A 17064-nucleotide genomic window follows, 5' to 3' on the forward strand; every position below is an offset into this window, starting at 1 on the left:
TTACAATGTAATAATGAATGTTCATGGACTATGTGTTCATACTTACAATGTAATAATGAATGTTCATGGACTATGTGTTCATACTTACAATGTAATAATGAATGTTCATGGACTCTGAGTTCATACTTACATGTACAATGTAATAATGAATGTTCATGGACTATGTGTTCATACTTACAATGTAATAATGAATGTTCATGGACTGTGTTCATACTTACATGTACAATGTAATAATGAATGTTCATGGACTATGTGTTCATACATACAATGTAATAATGAATGTTCATGGACTCTGTGTTCATACTTACAATGTAATATTGAATGTTCATGGACTATGTGTTCATACTTACAATGTAATAATGAATGTTCATGGACTATGTGTTCATACTTACAATGTAATAATGAATGTTCATGGACTATGTGTTCATACTTACAATGTAATAATGAATGTTCATGGACTATGTGTTCATACTTACAATGTAATAATGAATGTTCATGGACTCTGAGTTCATACTTACATGTACAATGTAATAATGAATGTTCATGGACTCTGTGTTCATACTTACAATGTAATAATGAATGTTCATGGACTATGTGTTCATACTTACAATGTAATAATGAATGTTCATGGACTATGTGTTCATACATACAATGTAATAATGAATGTTCATGGACTATGTGTTCATACTTACAATGTAATAATGAATGTTCATGGACTCTGTGTTCATACTTACAATGTAATAATGAATGTTCATGGACTCTGAGTTCATACTTACATGTACAATGTAATAATGAATGTTCATGGACTCTGTGTTCATACTTACAATGTAATAATGAATGTTCATGGACTCTGTGTTCATACTTACAATGTAATAATGAATGTTCATGGACTCTGAGTTCATACTTACATGTACAATGTAATAATGAATGTTCATGGACTATGTGTTCATACTTACAATGTAATAATGAATGTTCATGGACTATGTGTTCATACTTACAATGTAATAATGAATGTTCATGGACTATGTGTTCATACTTACAATGTAATAATGAATGTTCATGGACTATGTGTTCATACTTACAATGTAATAATGAATGTTCATGGACTATGTGTTCATACTTACAATGTAATAATGAATGTTCATGGACTCTGAGTTCATACTTACAATGTAATAATGAATGTTCATGGACTATGTGTTCATACTTACAATGTAATAATGAATGTTCATGGACTCTGTGTTCATATTTACAATGTAATAATGAATGTTCATGGACTCTGTGTTCATATTTACAATGTAATAATGAAAATTTTTACTCATAGAGTCAAAGATTTCTTGGCAAGAAACAGCTTCTTGAAACCAGTGAATTTTATTTTAAATTCAAAGGTTTTATCAAACAATGTGAATTCACAAAGTATCCTTCTGTTCATCTTCTGAAACAATAATTTTAATAAAAGTGATAGCTACATGTACCTGAAGAGCTGTTACCAATGCATTATTGCTAGAAGTTTCTTTACCAACCAGACAGATCCTTACTTCAACAGGCGTTGAATCTACAACATTAACAAAGAGCTGTGAGTGTTGATATCATTATCACATAACATTACTTGTCATACTTATCCTGGTCATTACACTTCATACAGTCTAGCTGATACCTAGCTAGTTTCTACACCACTGAATCTAGACTACTGATACCTAGCTAGTTTCTACACCACTGAATCTAGACTACTGATACCTAGCTGGTTACTACACCATTGAATCTAGACTACTGATACCTAGCTAGTTTCTACACCATTGAATCTAGACTACTGATACCTAGCTAGTTCCTACACCATTGAATCTAGACTACTGATATCTAGCTGGTTTCTACACCATTGAATCTAGACTACTGATACCTAGCTAGTTTCTACACCATTGAATCTAGACTACTGATACCGAGCTGGTTTCTACATCATTGAATCTAGACTACTGATACCTAGCTAGTTTCTACACCACTGAATCTAGACTACTGATATCTAGCTAGTTTCTACACCATTGAATCTAGACTACTGATACCTAGCTAGTTTCTACACCATTGAATCTAGACTACTGATACCTAGCTAGTTTCTACACCACTGAATCTAGACTACTGATACCTAGCTAGTTTCTACACCACTGAATCTAGACTACTGATACCTAGCTGGTTTCTACACCACTGAATCTAGACTACTGATATCTAGCTAGTTTCTACACCACTGAATCTAGACTACTGATACCTAGCTAGTTTCTACACCACTGAATCTAGACTACTGATACCTAGCTAGTTACTACACCATTGAATCTAGACTACTGATACCTAGCTGGTTTCTACACCATTGAATCTAGACTTCTGATACCTAGCTGGTTTCTACACCATTGAATCTAGACTTCTGATACCTAGCTGGTTTCTACACCATTGAATCTAGACTACTGATACCTAGCTAGTTTCTACACCATTGAATCTAGACTACTGATACCTAGCTGGTTTCTACACCACTGAATCTAGACTACTGATACCTAGCTAGTTTCTACACCATTGAATCTAGACTACTGATACCTAGCTGGTGTCTACACCATTGAATCTAGACTTCTGATACCTAGCTAGTTTCTACACCACTGAATCTAGACTACTGATACCTAGCTAGTTTCTACACCACTGAATCTAGACTACTGATACCTAGCTGGTTTCTACACCATTGAATCTAGACTACTGATACCTAGCTAGTTTCTACACCATTGAATCTAGACTACTGATACCGAGCTGGTTTCTACATCATTGAATCTAGACTACTGATACCTAGCTAGTTTCTACACCATTGAATCTAGACTTCTGATACCTAGCTGGTTTCTACACCACTGAATCTAGACTACTGATATCTAGCTAGTTTCTACACCACTGAATCTAGACTACTGACATCTAGCTAGTTTCTACACCACTGAATCTAGACTTCTGATACCTAGCTAGTTTCTACACCACTGAATCTAGACTACTGATACCCAGCTGGTTTCTACACCATTGAATCTAGACTACTGATACCTAGCTGGTTTCTACACCACTGAATCTAGACTTCTGATACCTAGCTGGTTTCTACACCATTGAATCTAGCTGCTTTCACCACATCAGATTTTAATCAGATTGGGTGGTACCTAGCTAGTTTCTATAACATTCCTACATGTAATATAAATCCTCCTCTGGATATCCAGACAGACTATATACAGTGAATGTCACATGATAGACAGAAGAACATGACTGGGTGAATAGTTGACAAAAATGCTGCTATCAAGCTATCACTGGCCTATAATAATATTCATACTCTAGCTTACACACATGCAATTTTCCATGTAGTACTTTTCGTTATTGCCATATTGGCAAATTTCTCCTGTGTGATATTATAATGGGCTGGCCAAGTTAGTAACTGGCTGACTTCTTTTGATACATGTACATGTAGCTAGTCCTGTCCTGTCCTAGTCCTGTTTGCAGACAGAGTAAGTTAGGACTCAATTCTGACACTACCTCTTTCCCTTGTAGAAGGGAAAGTGTCAGAATCAAGTCCTGACTTACGCCTTCTGCAAGCATACAGGACTAGACCGCTATAAAATCACTACAATCTAAAATTATCTTACAGCATTCTCAATGACAAATCTATAGAACAAATGAAAATGGGTTAATTCTGCTAAAAATATTTTGCATATATCAACCCGTGCAAATGTCACTAGTGAAAAGGAACCAAACAATTGTAATCTCTGGTAAAATGTTAGTTACATTCATGATTTGCTTTCAATTTCTTTGTTTTGTCTACATCTAGGGAACTGTTCTGACAAAATGTGATATGTGTCTTGTTGTACTCTTGCTTGCAGATGGAGTACAGAACTATAGACTCGATTCTGATAATGTCCCTCAACACCGGAGGGACACTGTCAGAATCAGAGGCAATTGAATCATCTTTAATTATTTGTTTATGTATAGTAGTTTAAAAATATCTATTCCGATTTATTCAAGTGCCGGCGCTCAGAATCGTGTCCCAACTTACTCCGTCTGCAAGTAGGACTAGTACTAGTAGTACAGTAGTGTGTATGCTATTAGTCCTGCTTGCAGACGATTCTGACAATTCCCTAAACACCGGAATTTGGAATCGATCGAGCCCTGATTTAACTAACAAAGTAAGTGATTACTCCGTCTGCACAGGTCGAGTACATCATATTAATTATTATACTTTTCTGGGTTAACCGCTGAATAACTGATCTATATATGACGGAGTTTGTAATTATTTTAAAATAGGAATAAAACTTAACCAAACGGACAAATTGACAGACAGCTCTCCCCTAATACATCCACGGTTTGACATACCCGTTGTGTTTGATTCGGAATCGGTCATCTTGATAATCGACGTCGGAAAACACACTGCAGCTGGGCGAAGAGTGTTCACAGGTTTAACCGAAAACCATAATATGGTGGCACCAGTTCTCAAATGACACTTTGTCTGGACAAAAGGTAAGTTTCCTGTGCGAAAAATCCCTTTGCAGTGAATATCGGTGTAAAGAAATCAATGAAAAATAATTATTTCGTTGATTTCGCTAGGACAACAAACTTTGAAATTTTGCGGTCTTCCGTTTCGAAGCTACGGCTGTTTTACATCGACTGTTTCGATTGGATGAAGATATCACGTGATCCAACCAACAACTGGTCTCGCCGGATAAAATCTAAATTTTCACCAAGATGTGACAAATTATGCATTTTAAATTATAGAAATATGATTTTATGTGGCCGAAAGTATAAAATGGGTTATCACATATACTGATCTTTAGTTTTCATAACACAAAAAATAGAAAAATGATAACCAATCACAGCCGTCGTTAGAAAATTTACGAGCATGCGCAGAAATAATACTTACGGTAAACAGAATGGAGAAACGTGAAGCAAGTAACGGTGAGTATTGCTGTAAATATTGTAGTGTTAGGTTTTCTTCCTTCAGGTTTCAACTCGCCTCAAGTTCAATACGATTGCGATTCCCTTCACAGCTTGCTATTACAAATGTAATATTACTATTAAACAAAACATATTTTAAATAAATTGTGTTGTCTTTGATTACCTGATGTGTTGTCCACTTCAACATGACATGTAATCTAAAAATGTCTAGATCTTTTTTTAATTCATAATTGAGAATGAAACTCCTGCAATGTATGACATAAATTGAAATCATACATAGACTTGATACACATACAATTGCATTGTCTGAAGTATGTCGTAAGTAAAGTACATACATGCATGTGTCAGCTGTCAAATTACAATATGCACATCATCACCATTATGCTGGAACGACGTTGGTGTCACTGAATGGCTTACTTGGCAATCACCTGGGCAGAGTTGGCAATGGGCCGAGTTGGACCTACCCCTTTTTAGTTGCATGCCACAGGCACTCGACTCTTGATTGATTGATTGATTGATTTTATTTGGGTAAAAATTTATACAAGTACATATTAAAATACAAGTAAAAAAAATCACCGAGGATAACACATAAAACTTTAAAAAAAATTTTAAAAACACTTAGTATTTCCAATGTGGTCCTCATATGGGTATTCAAAACGCCATGGCAACAATGTTACAACAACAACAAACAAAATTAAAATAATTTTAAATGTATTACAGATGACAGAGCACCAAAAAAAATATAGAAAAATACACAGACTACACCCATAATTTGAAGGACTAAAAAGTTACAAAATATTATGTTCTTTAACCTCTAATTTGTTCCATAGAAAAGATTTGACATGGTTTTTAAAACTATTTTTTGTATGAGATTGTTTCACTGAGAGTGGGAGACTATTCCAAAGACCAATGCCTGTGTAAGCGAATGAACTCTTACCCATACTACTAACTCTTGGAATTACACATGACAGTTCACTCGCTCTTGTTCTTGTGCCGATTACAGACCAATTCTATATTGCAATTTAATAATAATAATAATAATAATAATTTATTGTCCAACTCAATGGAAATTTGTCTTGGTTACACAGACTCGCAGAAAAATATCGACACACATTACATTCAAAGTAAGGTACAAAAAGTGGCAAATGCACACAACAAAGACAACATTAAAGGCATTACGTACACTGTACTAGATCACCACATGTCTATCTTGTACATGCTTGGTTAAGCATCCTGATAGCGGAAGGCACAAATGTATTGCCGAATCTATCGGTGCGACATCGAATTGAGCGGTATCTGCTGCCGGACCTTGTCTTAATGAAATTACAGTTCAGTGGATGAGTTTTATCAGCCAGGATGAGTGCGGCTTTGTTTTCACTAGATTTCGCAAATAGTTCACTCACACTGGGCACAGGTACTCCTACAATTTTCCTTGCTTGATTAATAACTCGATCTATTTGATTTAAACTAGACATAGTGATACTACCACCCCAGCAAGAAATACAATATCCTATGATCGACTCAATGGTAGATTTATAGAACATATGCAGAATTTTGCTAGATACACCAAACCTACGCAATTTGCGTAGAAAATACATTCTTTGTTGGCATTTACGGGTTAGTGCACATGCATGTTCACCCCAGGTAAGAGTGTTCGATAAAGACATACCAAGATATCTGTAGCTATTAACCCTTCCTACGTTCCCCCCCTTGATCTCAAGCATTGTGGGTTCTGAAGTATTCCTCCGGAAATCTATAATCATTTCCTTTGTTTTATTCACATTTAGGATCAAGTTATTATTGTCACACCAGGTCACTAGTCTATCCACTTCTTCTCTATAAGTTGTGTCTCGATTCGCTGTAATAAGTCCTACCAGGGCTTTGTCATCGGCAAATTTATAGAGCTTGTCGTTGCTGTTTGTATTTATTGGATTGCAATCGGATGTAAATATGGTAAATAGGGATGGAGAAATAACGGAGCCTTGTGGTGAGCCAGTGTTCGTCATTCGGCTACCCGAGCTTGTTGAGTTCACTTTAACAAACTGCATACGCCTGGTCAGAAAGTCTGCCACCCACCGGATTAATTGTTGGTTTACAGCCATATTCCTCAACTTCCTGATTAGCAAGTTGGGGGAGATGGTGTTGAACGCACTCGAAAAGTCCACGAATAGTACCCGAACCGAAGTATTACTAGCATCCAGATGCTGGGTTATTGTATGTAGAATGGACAGAACTGCATCCTCTGTACTCCTGTGTTGGCGATATGCAAACTGCAGTGGATCCTGGTATAACGATGTCTGAGAAACAAGATATTTCAGCAGAATCCGTTCAAGGCATTTCATGGGTATGGAAGTCAGTGCTACTGGCCTGAAGTCATTGTTCTTTGTTGGCCTTGGAATTTTCGGGATAGGGATGATACAACTTTTCTTCCAGTAGTGAGGGACGGTGTGAGTATCGATCGACAATTGAAAGAGTCTAGAAAAGATAGGCGCTAATTGTGTACAGCATTCTTTAAGAAGTTTGCCTGTGATATTATCAGGGCCTGCGGTTTTACGAACATTAAGACTCTTAAACTGTTTGACCACTTCATCTACGTTGACCACTATCCTCTCTTCTTGGTTTTCATCTTCGTTGTCTAACAGCAATAATTCATTGGTTAGCTTCTTTTCATTTTCATCCCTGTCAAAACGAGCATAGAATTCGTTGAGTTCTTCCGCAAAGGCCTTTTCGTTAGTAACTGTCAATTTGCCTGTTGATGATTTATAATCAGTTATAGTTTGTAGTCCTCGCCAAGTGTCCCGGGTGTTGTTCGTGGAGAACTGGTTTTCAAGTTTGTGTTTATATTCAACCTTTTTCTTGTATATCTCTGTTATCAGTTGTTTTCCCACTTCACTTGTTCGCTCAGCATTTCCTTCCCTATATGCAGCTTGTTTCAGTTGCAGAATATGTTTCAAGCTACTGTCAAACCATGGTTTATTATTTGGATAGCGTTTTAGAGTCTTGGTGGGTAGGCATACATCAACACAAAAGTTTATATAATCGGTGATAACTTCAGTTGTCTTGTTAGCATCATCCTCAAACAGCTCGTCCCAATTAGTGCAATCCAAGCAAGCACGAAGTTTCTCGATGGCATCGGGCGACCATTGCAGCACTGAAATTTTCTTGGGTTTTGTACATTTTAATTTTAAGTACTCAGGAGCACAATGATTTATGACTCTTGATCTATGAATAAATGGATATTGAACATGTGTGCTTTCTGAAGTAAGGGTCAATGGTATAGTCATACAGAAATGGTGCTGATTTCCAGTAATTATCAAGTCTTGATTTGAAACAGTCACATCTTCAGACAAGTTGTTCCAAGGTTGAAAGACTCTATAAGTGAAAAAGTACTGGCGGATATCTAGTGATGGTGTTTTTGTTTTCTTCAACTTGAAAGTGTCCACGAGTTGTAGGGTTCACTACGATAGTGAAAGGAGATTGCGTTTTGTAGAAACCATGTGTATATTTGTAAACTTCAATCATGTCGCCACACAAGCCTTTCAAACGTTCATACATTTGTATTTGATTTTGTTTTTGTACCGTAAACACGAGACAGTGTTTGTTCACATACATACAAACAATCCATCGATCTGAGTTGGCTTCAAGTTCGCCCTGAAAAGGGTCGATGTGGAAAATATTCCCCTGTACCTCCTGTATGATCTTCGTTGAGCTAAATGATGGAGGAAAGACATGTTGACTGTTTGGGGGGTTGGATCGCCCTTTGGTCTAAAATGGGTACTGTATTTTCAGAGATGAGTCTAAAATGGGGTCCACTTTACACGATTTTCAATTTTGTTTGGCTAAATTGGGTCCTGATACACAGGCACTTGTTTCCCAAGATACATGGAGGTATCAGAATGTTTCTATCAGAATACAATAAAATGTCAATAATATTGAAGTGTTTTAGCCAATTGTGTATGAAAGGGGTCAAATAACACAGTTTCTGTGATCACGCAAGTCCACTCAATGCGAGATAAGACAAGGTTTGCACCATCACACAATTAACGTATGGCAACATGAACTTTCAACCAAAATTTTACCTTCTGTCACTTCCTAGTTTCCAAATGTAATAATCTTCCGATAAATCATGTTGTTGTTGCATTCAAACCAAGCCTACCAAAGATATCAACTGATTTCTGACGCCATGTATTAGAGTTGGAGCAAATACATTTTTTTAACTACATGTACCTTCTGTGAACATGATTGGATATCACCAATAGCAACGCTCTCCATAAACATCGATATCCAATCATTTATTCGTATTTATTACGTTACACAAGGTGAAGTAAGTTAACTGTGTTCTAGACATTGGCTGTGCTTGTGAAAAGTAATGGGTAAGGTGTACATGTAGTATGGCTGTAGTTCAGCTTGCAGATGGAATAAGTCGGGACTCAATTCTGGTGATATCCCTCTCCTTTCTTTGTTTAGGGACATTATGAATATCGAGTGACTCTTATACATGTACTGACTGTTGTCTCTCAACTCTGGGTTTGAATTAGTAAAACCTGCAAATGGAGTAAGTTGGGACTCTGGGTTGAGTTAGTCCAACTTTCAAATGGAGTAAGTCTACACTTTGGGTTTGAGTTAGTCCAACTTGCAAACTGAGTAAGTCGAGACTCAATTCTAAGAATGTCCCTTCTCCATATTTAGGGACATTGTCAGAATTGAGTCCATACTCCATCTGCAAGCAAGACTACATGTACAGTATGGTTGACAACAGTCAGAATTAATTTGCATTGTCTTATTATATGAAGGCCAAGTGCTCCTATAGACCAAGTTCTCTTGTATGTACACTGGTTGACTTCTCTGATACCAATTAAGGGAAGAGTTCCACAGGGTACCCCTCCACACCCTTAATTACTAAATAAATATGCTTTTGTATGAAATGTACATAGAAGTCAATTAATATTATGTGAATGTACCACTGTGACAGGTAATGTTTTTGTACCATAGGTCGATTGAGGGATACTAACCAGCGAAGAATCCTTGATACAGGTACAAGACAAAGAAGACTGAAACGTCAGTTAGATGCCTTAGAAAAAGATAACTTCCAAGAAGATCCACAGGCTAATTTACCATTTGCCACAAAGAAATTACCACAGTTTGATGCAAGTGAAGGACCAAGTGAGTGTATTCTGTATTGTATTAGCCATAATGTTGCAAAGTGTGCTAGCAGTCTGTAGTGTTCATTTTTCTAAGTGAATCAAGGGCATGAGGCAACAATGTGTTTATCAACAGTGGAATAACATTTAAATAAAGACAAAAAAACATGAAGACAATACAAGTAATTCCCAAAGATAGCATAAATTTTGCCATTTGGTACATGTACCTTGATACATGATAAATATCTGTAGAATGGCCAGGTACACATGTATACAACATGTATAAGGAGACTTCTATATCATGGCTTTCAGATCAATGGCATCGAGAAATACAATCTGTGTAGTGTTTTCTGGCACAATACTAAATGTATAATTTCAATGCACAAAGAAATATAATGTCCTTAGTGAAATATGCTTTGGAATAATACTTCGATTTGGCTTCAAGTTGCCAGTTTGATGCACAGTGTCCAATGTGTGTATTAGCGTAGCATGCATGTTGAAAGCAGATTGATTAGCGCCATACATGGCCATACGATTGACTGCAGCCATTTTTTTCACGGCCTGCCTGTTTGCGATCATGCGGACTTATGATTTTGAATCTTGGCTAACTTAGTATTGGAACATTGGAACATGAGAAAAATTCATTGTGCACACGTGTGTGCTCAACATTTGCTAAAAAAGAAGGGGTACAATGTAGGACACTCTGGTCTTCTTTTTCTCCATATGCGTGAAACCACACCACCCTCGTTCACAGATGCTGTCTGTCTGGGGGCAAACTTGCAGGTATTTGTTTAATCAGTTAAACAATGCTGCCACATTTTCTCCTTCATTCAAATGTATATTTTGAGGAAACACAGATATGATGACTACTGTTTATTGATTATTTTTATGAAAATTTTATGAAAATTATATAGTCCAGACTCAACTGTATGTTTGAGCGTGCTGCAATTCTTTGTCAGCAAATCGTGATTAAAACAAGATATTATTAATTGTCTTTTTGTTTATTTCCCTTGCAAAAGGTGTAACATTTCGGAGCTTCATCTAAAATAATTTGCCATTTCGACAATCTGTTGTAATGTCTTTTAAACTCCACAATGTACTGCGACATGCTGAACACATATCTCACCACTAGAGGGCAGCAGGTGGTAATGATCTTTGAGAGAAAAATAATGGATCGCATGATCGATTTCAAGCGTCCTGATTGTATACTTGTCATTTGGAGTCAAAAACAATTAAATGTATGAACTACATGTATTATATACATATGTAATATGGCTTCAACCAGTCTAAGTCTAATCAGTAGTCATCATCATGTACAGTTGTAAGAAGTAGTCTTCATCATGTACAGTTGTAAGACCTTTGATGTAGGTTAAGAAGTTCCAAGATCCAAGGTCTTACTACAAGACTAGACTGGAGGAAGTCAGAAGGTTGACATTATCTGTTGTACAGCTCTGGGTCTTGCAAGTCATTTCCACATTTCACAATATCTAACTGTTGTTAACAAGTTATTACTTGTGTATACCTAACCACCAATATCTAACTGTTGTTAACAAGTTATTACTTGTGTATACCTAGCCACCAATATCTAACTGTTGTTAACAAGTTATTACTTGTGTATACCTAGCCACCAATATCTAACTGTTGTTAACAAGTTATTACTTGTGTATACCTAGCCACCAATATCTAACTGTTGTTAACAAGTTATTACTTACATTTTGATTAAGACATTTTTGTCATCACACCTATCAATTATGTATTTATTTATTTCTACAGCCAAAAAGAAAAAGAAGACTCGGGGTGACCATTTCAAGCAACGCTTTCGTAAGAACTTTAATGCATTATTAGAAGAGGAGCATCTAAACATGCCTGAACCACCTAACTATATAACAGCATGTGTTCCTCCTTCCAAATTTCCTGAGAGAAAGTTCTGTGCAGTGTGTGGATATCCTTTTAAAGTGCTTAAAACATTGTCAGAGGAACACCCCATTCCCATTTACATGTACTAAGTATTACGTTTGGAGAATTCCCCATTGTCAGAGGAACACCCCATTCCCATTTACATGTACTAAGTATTACGTTTGGAGAATTCCCAAAGTATGGAAAACTGCATGTGTGGCCCCTGTACATAAAGGTTGGAGTCTTAATTATATAAATGTAATTATAGCCCAATATCCGTCTTGTGTACTCTAAGTAAGATCTTAGAATGACACGTCCACAAAACATTTTACTCATTTCTTATGGAAAATAATTTACTCCATGAGGCACAAACAGGATTTCGTGGTTTCCACTCATGTGAAACAGTCCTAAACCAAATGGTCAAGGTGTGGACGAACAACATGGACAAAGGCCAACTAAATGAAACTGTTTTCCTTGACCTGAGGAAGGCATTTGACATGATCGACCTAGACTTACTAATATGCAAGTTAATAATGTACAAGTGTAATAACAATAATATTGACTGATTTACTACTTGTCTGAAAAACAGAAAACAATTTGTGTCTTATAAGGGGATCTCCTCTAATGTAAATGATGTAAGCCATGGAGTTCCCCAGGGTAGTATACTAGGCCCACTCTTATTCATTGCATTCATGAATGACATGCCACTAAGTGTAAGTACAAATGTAGATATGTTTGCTGATGATACCACTATTAGTGATAGGGGTGCTAAAATCTGTGAAATTGAACAAAAGCTAAACCCTGCTATGGAAAATGTAAGCACCTGGTGTAGAGATAATAAAATGGTGATTAATGCAGATAAAACCAAGACTATGCTAATAGGTACCAGGCAAAGACTAGCCAGACTTCCTAAAGATACACTGGATGTGAGATACAATAATAGCCCACTTAAATCCACCAAATCTTACAGACTTTTGGCATTACTATTGACCAGCATCTTACGTGGAAAGACCACATAAACAAGGTATCATGAAAAATAAGTACAAGTACTGCCCTACTGTGTAGAATACATTGTTACTTGCCGACTGAAACTCGTATAATTTTTTACAAAGCGTTCATCCAACCATACATTGACTACTGTAATACTGTCTGGGGTAATTCTTGCAATATTGTACGAATTATGGTTTTGCAAAAAGTGACTCTCAGATTGATTATGGATGCCCCCAGAGCTGCTCCGTCTGCCCCATTTTTTAATGGATGCAGAATTATGACCGCACAAGAAATAGTTAAGTACCGAACCAGTTGCCTTGTTTACAAAACACTTGACACCTCAATATATTTCAGACATGTTAACAAGGATCAATAATGTATCATCCCACAATACCAGACTCAGCAGCCAAAACAATGTCCTATATGTCCCCACCATGACAATCAAATTAATGACAATGTCCAGAGCATTAAGACATGCTGATGCAATCACTTTTAATAAGCTTACCGAAAAAGTTAAGAGTTCATCATCTTTAAGCGTTTTTAAGACTAATTTTATAGAAGCATATTTTAAATGAGTTTTATTGTTTCCTGCATATTGTATTTAATTTGTTTATGATTCCTGCATATTGTATTTAATTTGTTTATGATTCCTGCATATTGTTTATTGTATTTGTCTTATTTGTATTTCTGTGTGTGTTTTAACTTATCCTGTTTTGTTGTCTTTAGAGAGCCCTGGGGAAGACTAGCTTTTAGCTAACCAGATTATCTGTATGATATTTAACCCTCTTTAAATAAAGTTTAAATAAAATAAATTAAATAAAATAAATAAAATACTATAACACAACACAACACAACACAACACAGACTTTGTTACCCAGAATCACTGCTGGTGGCTATTACATATACATAGTTTTTGTTACCCAGAATCACTGAAATCTCATACCATGGTTACTATACAATATACATAGAGTTGATAGAAACGAAAAACTAGGAATTCTTTTCATCCAATGATGAAATGACAAGAGTGCAGTGAGTTGTCATCTTGTTTTGATCATTTACTCAGTATTCCCATGACTACCTGAGAGCGACAGAAGTCAGAGTCTGCAGTGGAATCTTTGAAACCAAGACTGCAGCACAACATGGAATATGTAGAAAACTTTTTCACATACATACATACATACATACATACATACATACATACATACATGTATGCACACACACACACAAGGTGTTGGAACTAGAGTTTAGATTGATGTATGTACATATATACATTGTAATTTCCTTAATCTAATTCACTTTTCCATCAAATTATACTTGTATTAGCTGTGGTTCAAGGTATTGCTGTGTGAAATGCCTAGCAACTCATCAAGATACAAGGTGAGAATCATTTCAAATTGTTAACACAATAAGACATCAGAGAAGGCAAAATCATTTCATCCATTAGTCACACCTACAAAAGTAAAGTGTTTGAGAGGATTGTCTTGTACACAAACTTGTCATGTTTCAAAGTTTGTAATATTTTGAATTCACGTATCTAATACCCATTTTCATTATTTTAAGGTGTCTGAAGTGGACTGTGTGATATTATCACTACAGTATCCTTTAACACTGAACCCATGACAGGTAACCTCACTGGACTTCTCAGGAGACAAGTGCTGATACACTTGAAGAACTGGCGTTCTTGGAAGACAAGTGCTGATACACTTAAAGAACTATCACTGAGTCCATGACAGGCAATGTCACAGGACTACTTGGAAGACAAGTGCTGATGCACTTATAGAACTGGACTTCTTAGGAGACAAGCACTTGTACACTTGAAGAAGTATCACTGAGTCCATGACAGCCAGCCTGACTGGACTTCTTGTGAGACAAACAGTGATATATTGATATTATTAATAATATTAATAACAAAATAAAGATGTAGTTTAAGTGAGATATTTATCTACATAACTTCATTGGTAAGCCATGGAAACATGTGCCACAAACAATCTTTTAATGTGTGGTGCTTGAAACTACTGCCTTGCTTTTATTGTCAAAAGGAACACTGGCTAGATTGTCTTGTACACAGAATATGATTTAGTCAGATATGACATTTTGTCTTCTACACAATGTACAAATGATCAGCAAGTACAGGAGCTACCAAGTTAACTGATTTGTCAAGTATACAATATATCATTTAGTCAGACATAGTTAACTGAACACGGCATGTATGAGCACAAAACATTTAGTGGCAATTGAAGAAACCAACCCTATTGGTAAATGTTGAAATAAATTGAGAAGCACACCTAGTGTACAGTGATTACAGTACAATACAGTAGAAGTATTTATCATGATGGAACAGAGCAACAACATGTTTGTTATGACTACTGAATTATGGAATGGTAGTTTTATAGGCATTGTGAAAAGGGTGTCGGTCTCTGTGAGTGAATATGTCCATGTGATTGTGAAAGACTTTAAACTAAAACAACCACCACATTGATTGCCTTGGTATTGGTAGGGATATTACTTGGGGTGTCTAGCTGTTGAATGATTCAAATCAACATGGTCATGTGAAGCTGTCATTTTGATCAAAAAATGTATTTTTTGGTTTCAAAAAACTTGAAATAAAGGAACACATTTCTCAGAAATTTAGTGAAGACTTAAAAATATACCTCATTTAGAATTCACAATTTGAAATTTAAAAATATGTTTGGGTCAATGTGAAGTGCCTAAAAAATTGACAGATTGGTCTAAAACTTGGTTGGAATGATTTATATTGAAGTAAAGCCATTCATAGAAGGGTATAACAAAGAAACAGTATCATATTAGAACCACAGTATGATGTTAGTTGTTAGCACAACTGAACTGAGGTGCAGTAGTGCTGCTGGCATGGTGAAATGTGTGTGTGTGTGTGTGTGTGCGCGCGCGCGTGTGTGTGTGTGTGCGTGCGTGACTTAAACTCAAAAACTGTCAGACTGATTGCCTTGGTATTTGGTGGGAATATTTAGTAGGGTCAAAAAATGTGTTTTACTAAAAAAACTTAAACTCCAAAACTACTGGGCAGATCAGTCTGAAATTTGATGGGAATGTTCGCAGAGGTGTTTAGATTAAAAATTGTTCATGACATGATGATCCTGTCAATGATATACAAATTAGGTAATATATAAATAATCTTTTTGGTCAAAAATCTATAATTCCAAAATAATTGAACAGATTGGGTTGAAATTTGATGGGAACGTTGTTGGTGTTTAGATTAAGAACTTTTCATGACATGATTCCATCAGCAATATGCAAATTAGGTCAAAACCACTGGGCAGAATGGGCTGATATTTAGTGGGCATACATCTGGGCATGTGTAGATAAAGCTGTATTCACAACGTAATGATCCCATCAGTGATATGCAAATTAGGTCTAAAAAATGTCAATTTTAGTCAAAAACATTATATCTTGAAACTGCATGGTAAATGGGGTTGAAACTTGGCAGAGGGATGTTTCTGGAGGTGTTATTTTAAAGTTATTCTTGTAAACATTTTGACACAATTGGCCCTAGCAACTATGACCATGCCCTTAGCAACAGTAAAATGATTATGCCTATTACAAAGATGACAGGGTAAGTGATGATGGGTAGGTAAGTGAATACAGATTCAAAAAATGTATGACAGGACTACAGCAGCAGTAATGGCTAACAATGAGTATCTTGGCATACTAACAAAAGTTATGTGGTAATAATTTGAAACTAAACGTCATTAACACAAAACTTATCAAAGTTGATGGCAGATGAAGGAGATCAGCCAACCACTGATAGTGTTTGGTAGTAGTAGTCAAGGAGATCAGCCAACCACTGGCAGTGTTTGGTAGTAGTAGTCAAGGAGATCAGCCAACCACTGACAGTGTTTGGTAGTAGTAGTCAAGGAGATCAGCCAACCACTGGCAGTGTTTGGTAGTAGTAGTCAAGGAGATCAGCCAACCACTGACAGTGTTTGGTAGTAGTAGTAGTCAAGGAGATCAGCCAACCACTGACAGTGTTTGGTAGTAATAGTCAAGGAGATCAGCCAACCACTGACAGTGTTTGGTAGTAGTAGTCAAGGAGATCAGCCAACCACTGACAGTGTTT

General features: G+C 36.3%; 2 protein-coding genes across 2 annotated transcripts in view; one reads left to right on the top strand and one right to left on the bottom strand.

Annotated features, from left to right (window-relative positions):
• Positions 1 to 4393, bottom strand: part of LOC144442167 (protein ECT2-like) — a 51073-nt gene extending 46680 nt beyond the window's left edge. The window contains exons 1-2 of the mRNA XM_078131435.1: positions 4366 to 4393; positions 1473 to 1552 (exon numbers count right to left, since the gene is read on the bottom strand). Coding sequence (XP_077987561.1) covers positions 1473 to 1552; positions 4366 to 4393 — 108 coding nt within the window. The remainder of the gene's footprint in view (positions 1 to 1472; positions 1553 to 4365) is intronic.
• Positions 4394 to 4919: 526 nt separating this feature from the next.
• On the top strand, positions 4920 to 15577 carry LOC144442495 (zinc finger HIT domain-containing protein 1-like). Its single transcript, XM_078131855.1, has 5 exons — positions 4920 to 4944; positions 9937 to 10107; positions 11859 to 12027; positions 14268 to 14348; positions 14532 to 15577. The coding sequence occupies exons 1-5, from the start codon at positions 4920 to 4922 to the stop codon at positions 14551 to 14553; spliced, it is 468 nt and encodes a 155-aa protein (XP_077987981.1). The 3' UTR covers positions 14554 to 15577.
• The last annotated feature ends 1487 nt before the right edge of the window (positions 15578 to 17064 follow it).

This window comes from Glandiceps talaboti, chromosome 11 (genome assembly GCF_964340395.1).
Source record: "Glandiceps talaboti chromosome 11, keGlaTala1.1, whole genome shotgun sequence".
Classification (NCBI taxonomy): domain Eukaryota; kingdom Metazoa; phylum Hemichordata; class Enteropneusta; family Spengelidae; genus Glandiceps; species Glandiceps talaboti.